Source organism: Gracilinanus agilis, chromosome 1 (genome assembly GCF_016433145.1).
Source record: "Gracilinanus agilis isolate LMUSP501 chromosome 1, AgileGrace, whole genome shotgun sequence".
Taxonomy (NCBI): Eukaryota; Metazoa; Chordata; class Mammalia; order Didelphimorphia; family Didelphidae; genus Gracilinanus; species Gracilinanus agilis.
Window position 1 is genome coordinate 221,385,096 of NC_058130.1, and position 15,159 is coordinate 221,400,254.

Genomic DNA, 15,159 nt, shown 5'->3' on the forward strand with positions numbered 1-15,159 from the left:
GAAGGAAATTCCTCAGAAATAGGGTGGGGAAGTAAGCTGATTATGATTATATATATATGATAATATATGATGATATGATGTATATATAAATGTGATAATATGAAATATGTAAAAAAAAATCAAGGTATGAAAGAGAAGGTTGCCCTGAGAGAAAAGGGAGGGGAGAGTTAGAATGGGGTAAATTACATAACATAAAGAGGTAAGAAAAATCAATACAGAGAGAGAAGGATAAAGGTGGTGCAGTCAATGCTTAAACTTTACTCTCATCGTAACTGGCTCAGAGAAGGAAAAACAAGTATACACAGTGTGGCATAGAATTCTATCCTAACATACAATGGAGTAGAAGGGGAATAAGAAAGGAAAGGGAAGGTAATTGGAGGGAGGGGGTAGTAGGAGTGTGTAACAAAAAGCAAAATACTGCTGAGGAGGAAGAGGAGTGAAAGAGAATAGAGCAGGATCTAAAGGGGAATAATATGATGGAGGACAATACACAGTTAGTAATCATAATGCTGAATGTGAATGGGATTAACTCACCCATAAAACAGAAACAGATAACAGAGTGGATTAAAAACCAGAATCCTACTATATGTTGTTTATAAGAAATACATTTGAGGCAGGGTGACACACACAGATTAAAGGTAAAAGGCTGGAGCAGAATTTATTATGTATCTATCTAAAGTAAAAAAAGGCAGGAGTAGCAGTCATGATGCCAGACAAAGCTAAAGTAGAACTTGATCTGATTAAAAGAGATAAGGGAGGAAATTTCTTTTTGCTAAAACTTACTATAAACAATGAAGTAATATAATTACTAAACATTTATACACCAAATGGTATAGCATCTAGATTTCTAAAAGAGAAATTAAAGGAGCTTAAGGAAGAAATAGATAGTAAGACCATACTAGTGGGAGATCTCAACCTTTCCCTTTTAGAACTAGATAAACCAAACCAAAAAATAAGAAAGAAGTAAGGGAAGTGAATGAAACATTAAAAAAATTAGAGATAATAGATATCTGGAAAAAATTGAATAGGGATAAAAAGAATATACCTTCTTCTCAGCAGTACATGGTACATATACAAAGACTGACCATGTACTAGGGCATAGAAACATTGCAAACAAATGCAGAAAAGCAGAAATAATAAATGCAATTTTTTAGATCATAATGAGATAAAATTATAATTAACAAGGGTCTATGGAAAGGCAATTTTAAAATTAATTGGAAACTAAACAATCTAATTCTTTAAAACTGGTAAGTCAAAGAAGAAATCATACAAACAATAACGGACTTCATTGAAGAGAATGACAAGGAGGAGACAACATATCAAAACCTATGGGATACAGCCAAAGTAGTACTGAGGGGAAAATTTATATCTCTGAAGGCCTATATCAACAAAATAGAGAGGGTGGAGATCAATGAATTAGACTTACAACTTAAAAAATTAGAAAGAGAATAAATTAAAAATCCCAAGATAAAAATTAAATTGGAAATCCTAAAAATTAAAGGAGAAATTAATAAAAAATTGAAAAGAACTATTGAACTAATAATTAAGGCCAGGAGTTGGTACTGGTAAATCTAATAATAAAAAAGAAAGAAGAGAATTAAATTAATAATATCAAAAATGATAAGGGAAATCTCACTTCTTTTTTTTTTTTAATATTTTTAAACCCTTAACTTCTGTGTATTGGCTCCTAGGTGGAAGAGTGGTAAGGGTGGGCTATGGGGGTCAAGTGACTTGCCCAGGATCACACAGCTGGGAAGTGGCTGAGGCCGGATTTGAACCTAGGACCTCCCATCTCTAGGCCTGACTCTCAATCCACTGAGCTACTCAGCTGCCCAGAAACTCCATTTAAAATCACTGTAGACAATATAAAATATTTAGGAATCTATCTGCCAAGACAAACATAGGAATTATAAGAACACAAGTATAAAATACTTTTCAAAGAAATAAAACTAGATCTAAACAACTGGAAAAACATTGCTTGTTTATGTGTAGGACAAGCTAATATAATAAAAATGACAATCCTACCTAAACTAAATTACTTATTCAGTGCCATACCTATCAAACTACCAAAAAACTTTTTTTTATAGAATTAGAAAAAATTATAACAAAGTTATTTATTTGGAAGAACAAAAGATCAAGAATATCAAGGGAACTAATAAAACAATGAAGGATGGAGACCGAGCATTACCAGATCTTAAACTGTACTATAAAGTGGTGGTCATCAAAACAATATGGTACTGGCTAAGAGATAGAAAGGTGGATGAATGGAATAGACTTGGGGTAAATGACCTCAGCAATATAGTGTTCAATAAACCCAAAGAACCCACTATTTGAGAAAAAACTGCTGGGAAAATTGGAAAATGGTATGGGAGAGATTAGGTTTAGATCAACATCTCACACCCTATACCAAGATAAATTCAGAATAGGTAAATGACTTAAATATTGGGAATGAAATCATGAATCAGATGAACATAGAATAGTATATTTGTCAGATCTATAGGAAAGGAAAGAATGTAAGACCAAGAGAAAGAACATTACAAAATGTAAAATGAATAATTTTGATTAGATTAAATTAAAAAGTTTTTGTACAAACAAAACCAATGCAACCAAAATCAGAAGAGAAGCAAGAAACTGGGAAAAATGTTTACAACAAAAACCTCTGACATAGGACTAATTTCTCAAATTTATAAGGAACTAAGTCAAATATACAAGATATCAACCCATTCCCCAATTGACAAATGGTCAAGGGACATGAATATGTAGTTTTCAGATGAAGAAATAAAAATTCTCAATAATCACTTGAGAAAGTGTTCTAAATTCCTCCTGATTGGAGAAATGCAAATCAAAACAACTCTGAGGTGCCAACTCACACCTAGAACATTTGCCAATATGACAGTAAAGGAAAATAATAAATGTTGGAGGGGATGTGGCAAAATATGGGCACTGATGCATTTCTGGTAGAGTTGTAATTTGATCCAACCATTCTGGAAGGCAATATGGAACTATGCCCAAAGGGCTTTAAATGGACACATACCCTTTAATCCAGCAATACCTCTACTAGGTTTGTATCCTAAAGAGTTAATGAGAAAAAATGTTTGCACAAAAATATTCATAGCTGTGCTCTTTGTGATGGCAAAAAATTGGAAAATGAGAGGATGTCCCTTGATCGGGGAATGGCGGAACCAAATGTGGTATCTGATGATGATGGAATACTATTATGCAATAAGGAATGATGAACTGGAAGATTTCTATATGAATTGGAAGAACTGATGCAGAGTGAATGAGCAGAACCAAGAGAACATTATATAAAGAAATTGTAACATTGTGGAACAATACAGTGTAATGGACTTTGCTAATAGAAGACAGAAAAGACAGTCCCAACAGTCTTGTGAGAAAGAATGCTATCCACATCAAGAGAAAAAAATGCAGGAGTAGAAACATAGAAGAAAAAGGAATGACTTAGCATTTGTGTATATGGATATGATTTGGGGTTTGGGCTTTAAATCAGTGGTTCCCAAACTTTTTTGGCTTACCGCCCCCTTTCCAGAAAAAATATTACTTAGTGTCCCCTGGAAATTATGAAACTATTTATTGAACTCAGAATAGAATGTAATACAAAAAAAGTGTGGCCATCACCACTTCCCTGGATTGGTGCAGCACCCACTAGGGGGCGGTAGTGCCCACTTTGGGAATCACTGCTTTAAATGATTGCTCTATTTCAAAAATGAATAATATGGAATTAGGTATAAGTGATAACATTTGTATAACTCAGTAGAAGTGCTTATTGGATTTGGGAGCGGGGAAAGAAGAGGGAAGGAAAAAAATGAAATATGTAAACATGGAAAAATATTTTTAAAATAAAATGTAATCCAGAATAAAAGGAAACCAATATGTACATATAAACTAAGTCTTTCATGTTTTCATTTTTCTATTTGCTTTCTGGAGCTAACATTTATAGTTTATTGTGCCAGCATTAATTCTATGGCTGTGTGTAGTATTTTCTTGGTTCTACTCATTTCATTGTTCATCATTTCATGTAATCCTTTCCAAGTTTTAAAAAAAATCAGTCTGCTCATCATTTTTTATGATGCAGTATAGTATTCTATCACAATCATATACCACAATTAGTTTAGCCATTCAACAATTGATGGGCATATTCTCAATTTCTAATTCTTTGTCACCAAAAGAGACCTACTGTAAATATTTTGGAACATATGGTTTGTTTTCTTCTTTCTCTGATTTCCCAAGAAACAGACCAGCTTACTGGGTCAAAGAATATATACAATTTTAGAACTCTGGGAATAATTTCAAATTGCTCTCCAAAGTGGTTGGGTTAGTTCACAGCTCCATTAACAGTGTATTAGTGCCCACAGTTTTTCCATATCCCCTCCAATATCTGTCATTTTGCTCTTTTGTCATTTTAGCCACTCTGGTGGGTGTGAGGTGATATCTGAAAGTTATTTTGATTTGTATTTCTTTAGTTAGCAGTGATTTAGAGCATTTTCTCATATATATCTATATATGGCTTTGATTTCTTCACTCGAAAATTGTCTGTTTATATCCTTTGCCTATTTATCAATTGGGGGATAGCTCTTATTCTTATAAATTTGACAAAGTTCTCTATCTATTTTTGAGATGAGACCACTATCCAAGAAACTGTCTATTAATTTTCACCCAATATATCGTTTTCCTTCTAATTTTGGCTACATTAGTTTTATTTGTACAAAACCCTTTTTAATTTATGTATTCAAAATTATCCATTTTATATCACACAATGCTTCCTAGCTCTTATTTGTTCACAAATTCTCCTAACTGTAAATTGGATAGGTAATATATTCCCTGTTCTTCAAATTTGCTTATGATATCTTCTTTTATGCCTGACAGGCTGTCTATAAAAATCCCATCCCTCAAATTTTCCATTTTCCTTCTCATCTTGGCAGTGTTTATTTTATTTGTACAAAAATTTCCAATTTAATGTACTCAAAATTATCCATTTTATATTTCATAATGTTCTCCATGTCTTGTTGACTCATAAATTCTTCTCCTATCCATAAATCTGATAGATAATATGTTCTTCTAATTTACTTAAAATATCTCTTTTTATGTCTAGATCAAATTAGCTTAATCCCACTCCTCAAATTTTGTTTTCCTTCTCAGCTTGGCAGTGTTTGTTTTGGCAGTGTTTGTTTTCTTTCTACCAAAATTAGCTTCTTAGCTCTGAGACAGGACATGGTTCCTCTCTTTTATGCTGTGGTCTAATTAGAGATCACCACTTTGGCAAAACATGTTGAAAAAAAGTGAGAAGTTGTTATGTGTTATAGTATATAGTGGGTTAGACTCAGAGTTAAGTCCTGCCATGTCACTGACACCCATTAGTTGTATGATTACAGGCAAATAACTTAATCTACCTTCTCAGTGCTCTTGGGCAACTTTCAAGATCAAATTACAATTGAGTTGCCATGCTGGATATATGGAAAGATTTTCTACAGTGGAAGTCCCCTACGTTGCTCAAATAACAAATCTTTCATGCCTGTCTTTCAAAGTGGTATGTATGTCTTGAAAACTAACATTTATATAGCACTTCAGTGTTTTTCAAAGAACTTTACATATATGATTTCAATAGATCCTCATAACAATCTTGTAAAATAAACTAGAATATATATTAGCAAAAGAAAAGCTGTTGGTAGAGAGCTATTTTCTAGTAGGAAAGGAAACTATTCTTCATATATAGTAGAGAGCAGGCCACATAGAACAAAGAGAGTTGTTAGAGATGGTTATAGCAGAGTTCATACTGGAGTGGAAAGGCTGCAGCAAAGACTGGAGGAAAGGGGGCATGTATCACCAGGTAAAGAGCCCTGAGTTTTTCTCGAAATAACCTAAAAATAGAGACTGATTAAGTTTCCTTAAGAGGAGAGATTTATAAATGTATGCTTCATTTTTTCCCTATTCCACGAAAAAAAAATCAGAATGTGTGGGAAACTTTTTAATAAGGACAGAATTAACTACCTACTTTCCTAGTATGAATTTATACTACATATTTCCACTGGCCTAAAACTATTTATCACATTTTATATATAATTATAACTTCAAATAGTATGAATTTGAATAATGTGATCACTTAGCAAGTTTCATTATTTGCATGAATTGGAACTTTGCTGTACACAACTATGCAATCTTTTCTTTGAATTTCACCTCTACATTGCTAAGTACTTGGGAGAACCCTCCTTCTGCATGTTCTGCTGGTACCTCAATTTCAACATGTCTGAATTGGATTCAACACTTTTGACTCTCAATTTATTTTTCCAACTTTTCTATGATGATACTCCTTTGAAATCATCTTTGAATCTCCCTCTTCTTTATTTCCCACATCAAATCAGCTTCCAAGTTCTCTTGCTTTCATCTCCATAGCATTTCTAGGATCTATTTCCCTTTCTCTACTCACATGGCCATTAACCTGGTGAAAGCTTTCATCATTTCTTAAACCTCAATAATCATAATTACCTTTTTTTTAAATTTTAAACCCTTAACTTCTATGTATTGACTTATTGGTGGAAGAGTGGTAAGGGTGGGCAATGGGGGTCAAGTGACTTGCCCAGGGCCACACAGCTGGGAAGTGTCTGAGGCCGGATTTGAACCTAGGACCTCCCGTCTCTAGGCCTGGCTCTCAATCCACTGAGCTACCCAGCTGCCCCCAATAATTACCTTTTAATGGATCTCCCTGCCTCCAGTTTGCCCTTTTCCAATTCATCCTTGGAAAAGCCAAAATGCTTTTTTTCCTAAGGCATTAGTCTGATCATATTATAAAAATTTTCAGTGCTTTCTATTGATGTTCTTGTTATACACTAGCTTGTATTTACTTTTCTATGTACATATCTTATCATCTTTAGTGGACAGTTGTGAGGAATAGGTCCTGACAATATGGTGGACGCCTCTCATAAGCCATATAATGGAGTAAAAAGAAACGAAAATTGAATTATGTCTCATGTTCCTTGCTTAAGTTCCTTTTCCCTACATCCATGTCAGTGGGACATGACAAGAAACACAAAATAGGTGAGTCCTTTAAGAAGTTAACAGATGAAGTTGCTTTACTTTATAAATAGGATTGTAAATTGCATTCTGGTCAGCTGACTCTCATGACGAGATTATACCTCTTTATTAACTGGCCAATGGTGAATGAGGGGAGGGACTGATTCCCATTAATAAAAGAGAGCCTGTGTGCTCCCATTTCTTGTACTTGCTTGCAGGCCGTCATACAAGCTTGAAATAAAAGCAGTGAAGGACTACGTCAAGGCACAATGTAGATCCTCAATAAATGTTAACTGAATTGAATTAAAAGAAGATTCTTCTGATATATATGGCAGGTGCATATAAGTGTGCAGGAAAATCACTAACTGGATCCACACTATACTTCCAAAGCAGTTTCTAATGGGCTGAAAGTTCTGCTAAGAAAAAAATAAAATCTTATCTTTCTTTCTCAATCATCTCCTGAGTGACCATTACTCTGTGTGTATGTGTGAAGAAGTAAGTGTGATTTAAAGCAGTGCATTGGCCATAGTAAGCTAAAAAATAACGAACTAATACTCTTTCCCACTAAGCCATGATATACTGGTTATCTCTAAGATGTAGAAGTGTATATTTGAATGTGTGTACAACTAAATTTGGATCTTTTCTGGGGATAAATGCAAAGATCACATTCTATGCTGGCTGTGCCATTACGAATATTAAAGAGTGATTTTGGTCTGGCATACATTCTTGCCATCTCCTAACACTTTATCAGGAAGGTATTGGCATATTTAATGAACCACCATGTAGTTGCTTAACTTAATAACATTTTTGGTACAGGAAATGCTAAAAAGGTGAACTGTATCAGTCACCACTACATTAGGATATAAAGATCTATCTGTCTATTTGTCTGTCTGTCTGTCTTGTCAATCTGTCATTTAGTTATAGCAAATAGATCAGTTGGACACACACACACACACATACATGCACAAAAATAGATGGATAAAGAGGGAGATGAGAGACAAAGAGACAGGCAAACCAATTAGAAGTAGACACCACTATAGGTACTGAATCCTATAACTAGGAACAACATGTTTTAATGGAGAAACTTGATTATTTACTAACTGCAACTACTCTAAGTATTTTTTGGAAAATAAGAGAGCAATTTGGCAGAAATAGGATTAAATCTACAATTTTATACTTTCTACCACAATTAGCTCAAAATGTATGACCAGAATATAAAAAGTTGTACCATAAAAAAAATTACAAGAGAATAAGCCTAGGCATTATTCACAACTATATCTAAAGGCAGATTTCTTACTTAAAGGATAGTCAACAGATATTTATTAAGGGCCCATTATTTTCCAGCACTGGGATAAGTACTGGATATAAGATACCATAAAAGATAAAATGAACTATTTTATTAACTCAATCTTTTAAAAAATTTGCAAGAACAAAATATAGAATTGGAAGAGAAACTGTGGGGCAGAAAAAATATTTGCCTCAAATATCACCAACCAAGGTATGATATCTAAAATACAAAGTCAGTTGACACAAATATATGTCAAAGAGCCATTTTCCAATAGGTATCAAAGGATGTCATTTTCAAAAAATCTGTAAATTACAAGTAAATACTTGAAAATATGTAAAAAGTCTATGAGTAAGAAAAATGCAAATTAAAATAACTCCATCTCCATGCAAATTGACAAAGATGAAGAAAGATGGGCAGAGTCAATGTTGGTGGGGCTGTGGGAAGTCAGGCATACTGATAGATGACTGTTGGTTGGGCTATGAAGTAGTCTATCTGTTCTTGATTTTAATTTGGAACTATGGAAGAAAAGGATAGCCCCAAAAAGTTAAAGATAGAAACAAAGGCACTTTATAGATATTTAACATAGATATCCTTTTGAATACCTCCTGTGACATATATATTTTTATACTCATATATATCATACGTTCATCTTCTTAATAAGCTTCCTTGAGGTAGAAAAGAACTAGAAATAAAGTGAGTACTATAGGGCCCTATATCCTCAGGGGACACGTTCTAAGATGTAGGAGTCCAGGCATATACTAATCTTGATAATGTTTTAGGGGTGCTCAAAAAACTGACTCATATTTCTAATGATTGATTTCTGTAACCTTGAGTTATATTAAACCTATTATCTCAGTCTACTTGTTTTGCCAATAACAATCAATTAACATCTGTATCAAACAAGCCTAGATGCCTAGGCAATATGAACTCCTAATCTGGGTATTGTCTTAGGATCCAGCAGTTTGTATCTTGTGAAGATTACCTCATAATGTTAATATATCAGACCACTTGTTTGATTACTATTCTCCCTTCCTCTTATACTGTTGTTACTCCAATAAAAACACCAGTAAGTTGGGCTAAAAGGGAAACTCCATTCCACTAGAGTTAACTTACAGTCTGACTACTTCATGTCTGGAACTTTCTTTTTCTTTGTGTCCTTAAAATGCCAGTTTCCACACTAAGGGGCAGCACACATACTTCTAAAAGATCTCGCATTTAGAAATGCTAACACAGATTCAAAGAAGGCATTGGCACCCATTAAGACTAAGGGTTCAGTGTCAGAACCTTATGTTCTCCTTCTCTTAAGACTTTAACCGTCACCCATTTTTCTCTCAGCCCCTAGTTCCCCTTTCTGAGTGTTCTACCCACTAGGAACTTTCCTGAAGCTGCTAAATGCCTTCATCTTGGCACCCAATGTAGATTTTGGGCACTGGAAAGAACGTTTGCAGTTCAGGACCCCAGAAGGTCAACGGACCTAGACTGGCCATTGAGGCAAGGAGCTGACCATTAGAAAATAAGGTTTCTTCTCATACTTGTTACATATGCTTGTTAAAATCTTTAGTACAGAGATAAGGAAATAGAGTAATAGAAGCTAACCTTCAGGCATTGATTAAGGTAATTTTGCAATGTTATCCTTTTTCCCAACTCATATAGAGAATAATTTTGATATAAAAGCAGCTTCAAACTTAGTAATTACTTGGCAGATGGGAGGAAATTTATTTTGCCCAAATCTACTATAAATAAAGAGGGCGATGGTGAAACAGAACATTATAAATCTCATGTTTCAAATTTATTTTGGACACGAAAAATTACTAAGGATAGATTAACCATGTCCCTTTATGTAGAAAATGAAATTATGACAGGCATTTTAGATTCTGGCCCAGATATGTCTGTGATCTCTATAAAACATTGGCCTGCATCTTGGGAAACAATTTCACCTCAACATAATTGGTATTGGGGTACCCAAGAAAATTCAACAATCTGCCAGAGAATTAGCATGGTCTGATGATGAAGGACACAATGGGACATTTCAGCCCTATATTTTAGACATTCCACGATCTCTTTGGGGAAAAGATGTTTTAGCTGAAATGGATTTAACTCTAACCACATCTAATTTGGCATAGACAAAATTTTTAGGGTCTGTAATTGACTCCCCTATTAAATTTGCTAATCCCATAACTTGGATCTTGTCTAAACCTGTCTGGGTGAACCAATGGCCCATATCTGGAGAGAAATTCCATCATTTAAACAAATTAGTACAGGAAGAGCTGGAATTAGGGCATATAAAAGATTTTGACAGTCCTTGGAACATTCCCATCATCCTCATCCCTAAAAAAGTCAGGAAATAGAGGTTGGTTCATGATTTAAGGAAGGTTAATGAACAACTGCTTAACATGAGGACACATTAACCAGGCATTCCCTCTCCTAGTCCTATTCCCATGGATTGGAATCTCATAGTGATAGATTTAAAAAATTATTTCTTTCACATTCCTCTCTCCCCAGAAGACTGTCATAGGTTTGCTTTTTCAGTTCCATCTGTAAATTTTAATGTATCTTTAAAAAGATATGAGTGGAAGGTTTACCCCAGGGAATGCAAAACAGTACAACATTATGTCAGAAATTTGAGGATCAAGCACTTGAAGTAGTAAGAGATAAATATCAATCATTAGAAATATGATAAGAGTTAGCTTTTTGAGTACTCCTAAAACATAATCAAGATTAGTATATGCCTAGGACATAAGACCCTACCATGGATAGCTAAAATCATGCACATAAGTGAATATCTGCTAACTTCCATGTATATATGTGGTCTCTCTCCCTACTTATATCTCTCAGCTCCTCTGCAACCTCTGACTTCCTCTAAAAAACCCTAAAAAATAGTGAGAGTGGAAGCAGAAGAGATCACTGCTTGGGGTAGATTGTCTCTGCAGGTAGACTTTGCAGATAGACATCTGGCACTTTGGGTTGACTACAGATAACTAAAACCATGAAAAACAAACCATGTCCATGGGGACCTACTGTATATAGGAAATGGGGAACAGTGGAAAAATTATTGCATATGGATACAATAGAATATTATTATACAGTAAGAAATTATCAATATAAGGAATTCAGAGTAAATGATAAAGGATTGTAAAATGAAGCAGAACAAAATATGAACAACGGATCCAGTGACTATAATAATACAGATGAAAAGTTCACTCAAATAAAGTTGAGTTTTAAATAATAAAAAAACCAGTAAAGGTCCTGGAGAAGACATAGTCCTTTACAGCAGAGAGAAAGGGGATATTTAGTAGACTATTATATACATTGCCAAACAAGGTTTGTCTGTACTAGATGTTTTAGCTTAATTATTCTTTGTTAAAGTATAGGGTTCATACTAGAATATAGGTGGGTGAATATGAAATAACTTCAATGTAAAATCCCAAAACAAAAAGAAAATAAATTTTGTAACAAATTATAACTACCAAAAAACTGGGAGATCTACCCTATTCTTCATAATGCCACATTTAAAGCTAGTCATTCTTGGTGAATTGACAAACCAGCAGAGATGTTCTGGGATAACAGACCTCATTTAACTGACCCATTTTTCTCTTAATTAGCAACTATCCACAGGGCAGGAAGCCACTGATTAAGATGAAGGGATGGGTGTAAGACACCTAGGGAGCAACCTCCTATAAACTATAGCTACTATCAGCCACCATTCCTGTCCAGAAAGTTAAGCTAGTGTCATCTCTACAATCATCATGGCAGGGCTTTAATAATCAATCAGTTAATCAATAACCATCTTATGAATGTACCAGGCCCTTGGCTATGTGTTCATGTTGGTGGCCTTATTTTTAATCCATACCCCTTTCCTGATGAAAGTGACATATTAGAGGGAAGATGGTATGATTCTTTAATTGATGTATTTGAAAAGAACTCTGAATACCATAGTGTTCTGTCATAATATCTGGGATCCCCTAGTTAAATCACATTTCAGTTTATGTGTCTCTTTCTGAGACACACAAAATTTATGGTACTTGCACTAAGGAGAAATGTCATGTCTTTATGTTCCTGAAGAACAGTTAAGTCCCAAGTGAATAAGCTTTGCTAGGCTTCAGCGTAACTCTAAAGAGTTAGGAGACTGTCCTAAACCACTTGGGTCATAAGGGTCAAAGAGTAATGGACAATTTTCTCTTACCCGGATTAGGTCCATTAGGTTCTTTTCTAAGAGTATAGTTCTGCTACTATCAAAGAAAAAGAAAGTTCTTCTCAGTGGGTAATGCTGTAAGGGTAATAAACTTAGCTCTAAGAATAAAGGTGAAAGGGGGCAGTTGGGTGGCTCAGTGGATTGAGAGATAGGTGGTTCTTGGTTCAAATCTGACCTCAGGCACTTCTTAGTTGTGTGACCCTGGGCAAGTCACTTAACCCCCATTGCCCAGCCCTTACCACTCTTCTGCCTTAATCAATACATATTGATTCTAAGGGGAAAGTAAGGGTTTAAAAGAAAAGAAAAAAAAAGAATAAAGTTGAAGGCCCTGAAAACAAAGAGCTAATCCTCAGCATCTTAGCTGATCAGGGCTCAAACATACCTGTAAGCATGGACAAAGTGGTGGTCTTCCCTGCTCCATTATGTCCTAGCAGAACAGTGATTTGGCCCTCATATAAGTTCAGAGTCAGGTCTTTTACTGCCTCTTTGACATGTCTCCCTATCACAAACACCTGTGGAAGAGGCAAAGCAAGAGTAACTTTTTGGACCCAGGTTCATTATGTGAGTTTCAAAATTAATATCCAATATTCTAAGTATTATATTTAAGAAGATTTATTAATAATAACTAACATAAAAAGCAAAAGTAAAAAGCCACCTTTCTCAGCCTGCAGGGGGAAAAAGAGAGAGAGAGGGAGGAGTTACAGAACTTATAAACAAACAACATAAGCACATAGGTAAAATGAAAGGAAAAGGATGCTGGGTAATACAGAAAGGAATTCTGGGGAACGTAGTTCAAAGGTACGCAATTCTTAATTAATACAGTTATTTTGGAGTTTACTGACAAGTATTCAAAAATTAACTGTCCCTAGAAAGTATTCTACCCTATATCAATAAGACCAAAGAAGAAATATAAAGGGGTAGAATTCTTACTGCTTTACAGTGTAAATACAATAGGATGAAGCTTTTCTTCAAAGGAAACTCATTTAGTGGTGTTTATTAGTGAGGCTTAAGGTTATAAAAAGAAAAGAGCAGCGTTATTACACTTCCAGCACATAATGACATAAAGTCTTAAGAGAAGATTCTTGGTACAGAAACTGTTAATTAACATTACAAAATTGGGGGGCAGCTGGGTGGCTCAGTGGATTGAGAGCCAGGCCTAGAGATGGGAGGTCCTAGGTTCAAATCTGGCCTCAGAAACTTCCCAGCTGTGTGACCCTGGGCAAGTCACTTAACCCCCATTGCCCACCCTTACCACTCTCCTTTTGACCTTGGAACCAATACACGGCATTGATTCCAAGATGGAAGGTAAGGGTTTTTAAAAAATTACAAAATTGTTCAAATTTTAATAATTGGGGAGAAAAGAAGTTTAAAGTGACTCCTTATTCCCATTAAGTTGGCAAAGAAAGTTTAAAATGATAAAATTCAATGAGACTATTAACAGGTACTATATTTTATAGACTTGTCAGTTTAATCTTACTTCAGATTAATTCAGCAAAATATGATGAGTGGCATGAGAGACCTTTGTCAATATTCAAAGACAAATGGATCTGTGATCTTATTGATGCAAATGTTCCATTTTTTCTTTTTTGAAATAATTTATTTTTTCATTTAGGTAGAAATCTGCCTTTCCTACCTCTCCCACCACTCCTCCACATTGGGAAGAAAAAATCCTTGTTACAAATACATACAGTAAAGAAAAACAAATTTCACATTTCCCACATCAAAAAAAAGTCTCATTCTGCTCTCTGAATCCTTCACCTTTTCTATCAGGAAGTGGGTAGCATGAACATCATTAGTCTTCTCTGCAAGAGTCATTATGATAATCATAATTCCTAATCATTTCAAAGTTATTTTCTTTATAATATTGTTGTCTTTGTAAAATTGTTCTTCTGATTCTGTTTACTCTGCATCAGTTTATATAAATCTTCCCAAGTTTTTCTGAAACATCTCCTTTATCATTTCATATAGCACAGTTTCTACATGGCTCTGGTCTTTTAATCAGGAATGCTTGGAATTCCTTTATTTCATTAAAATTTTTCTTCTATACTCAGCTTTGCTGAATAGGTTATTCTTGGCTATAAACTCATATCCATTGCCTTTTGGAATACTATATTCCTTGCTCTCTGCTACTTTATACTAGTGATTACTAAGTTATATGTGATCACGACTATGATTCTTCTACACCTGATCTCTTTCTGTCTGCTTCTAGTATTTTTTGTTTGACTGGAAACTGACTTGGATATAATGTTCTTAAGAGTTGTCATTTTGAAATTTCAGGAGGTTACTGGTAGATTCTTTCTAATTCCACTTTGCTCAAGTTCTAAAAGATCTGGATAGTTTTATTTTAAGATTTCTTGGTATATGATGTCTAGGATAATATTTTTGGTCATGGAATAATTCCAAACTGCTTTTCGAAATAGTTGTATCATGTCACAGCTCCACCAACAAATGTATTAATGTACTCATCTTTCTACAATCCCTCCTACATTGACTGTTGCCATTCTTAGACACCAGACTTTTATCAGAAAAATCTATTGTAAAGGTGTATTTTTTTTAAATTAATCTATTAACTCTTTTGGTGGATTCTAACTGCATTTTACATTGCTCATTTAAACATTTTCAAATTTATATAATCAAAATTTTCTATTTAATC

At 34.5% G+C, this 15,159-nt stretch overlaps 1 protein-coding gene across 1 annotated transcript in view; it reads right to left on the minus strand.

The window, feature by feature from the left end:
• Nucleotides 1–15,159, minus strand: part of LOC123234361 (phospholipid-transporting ATPase ABCA3-like) — a 208,750-nt gene that overhangs the window by 113,622 nt on the left and 79,969 nt on the right. Inside the window, 1 exon segment of the mRNA XM_044660271.1 lies at nt 12,889–13,018. Coding sequence (XP_044516206.1) covers nt 12,889–13,018 — 130 coding nt within the window.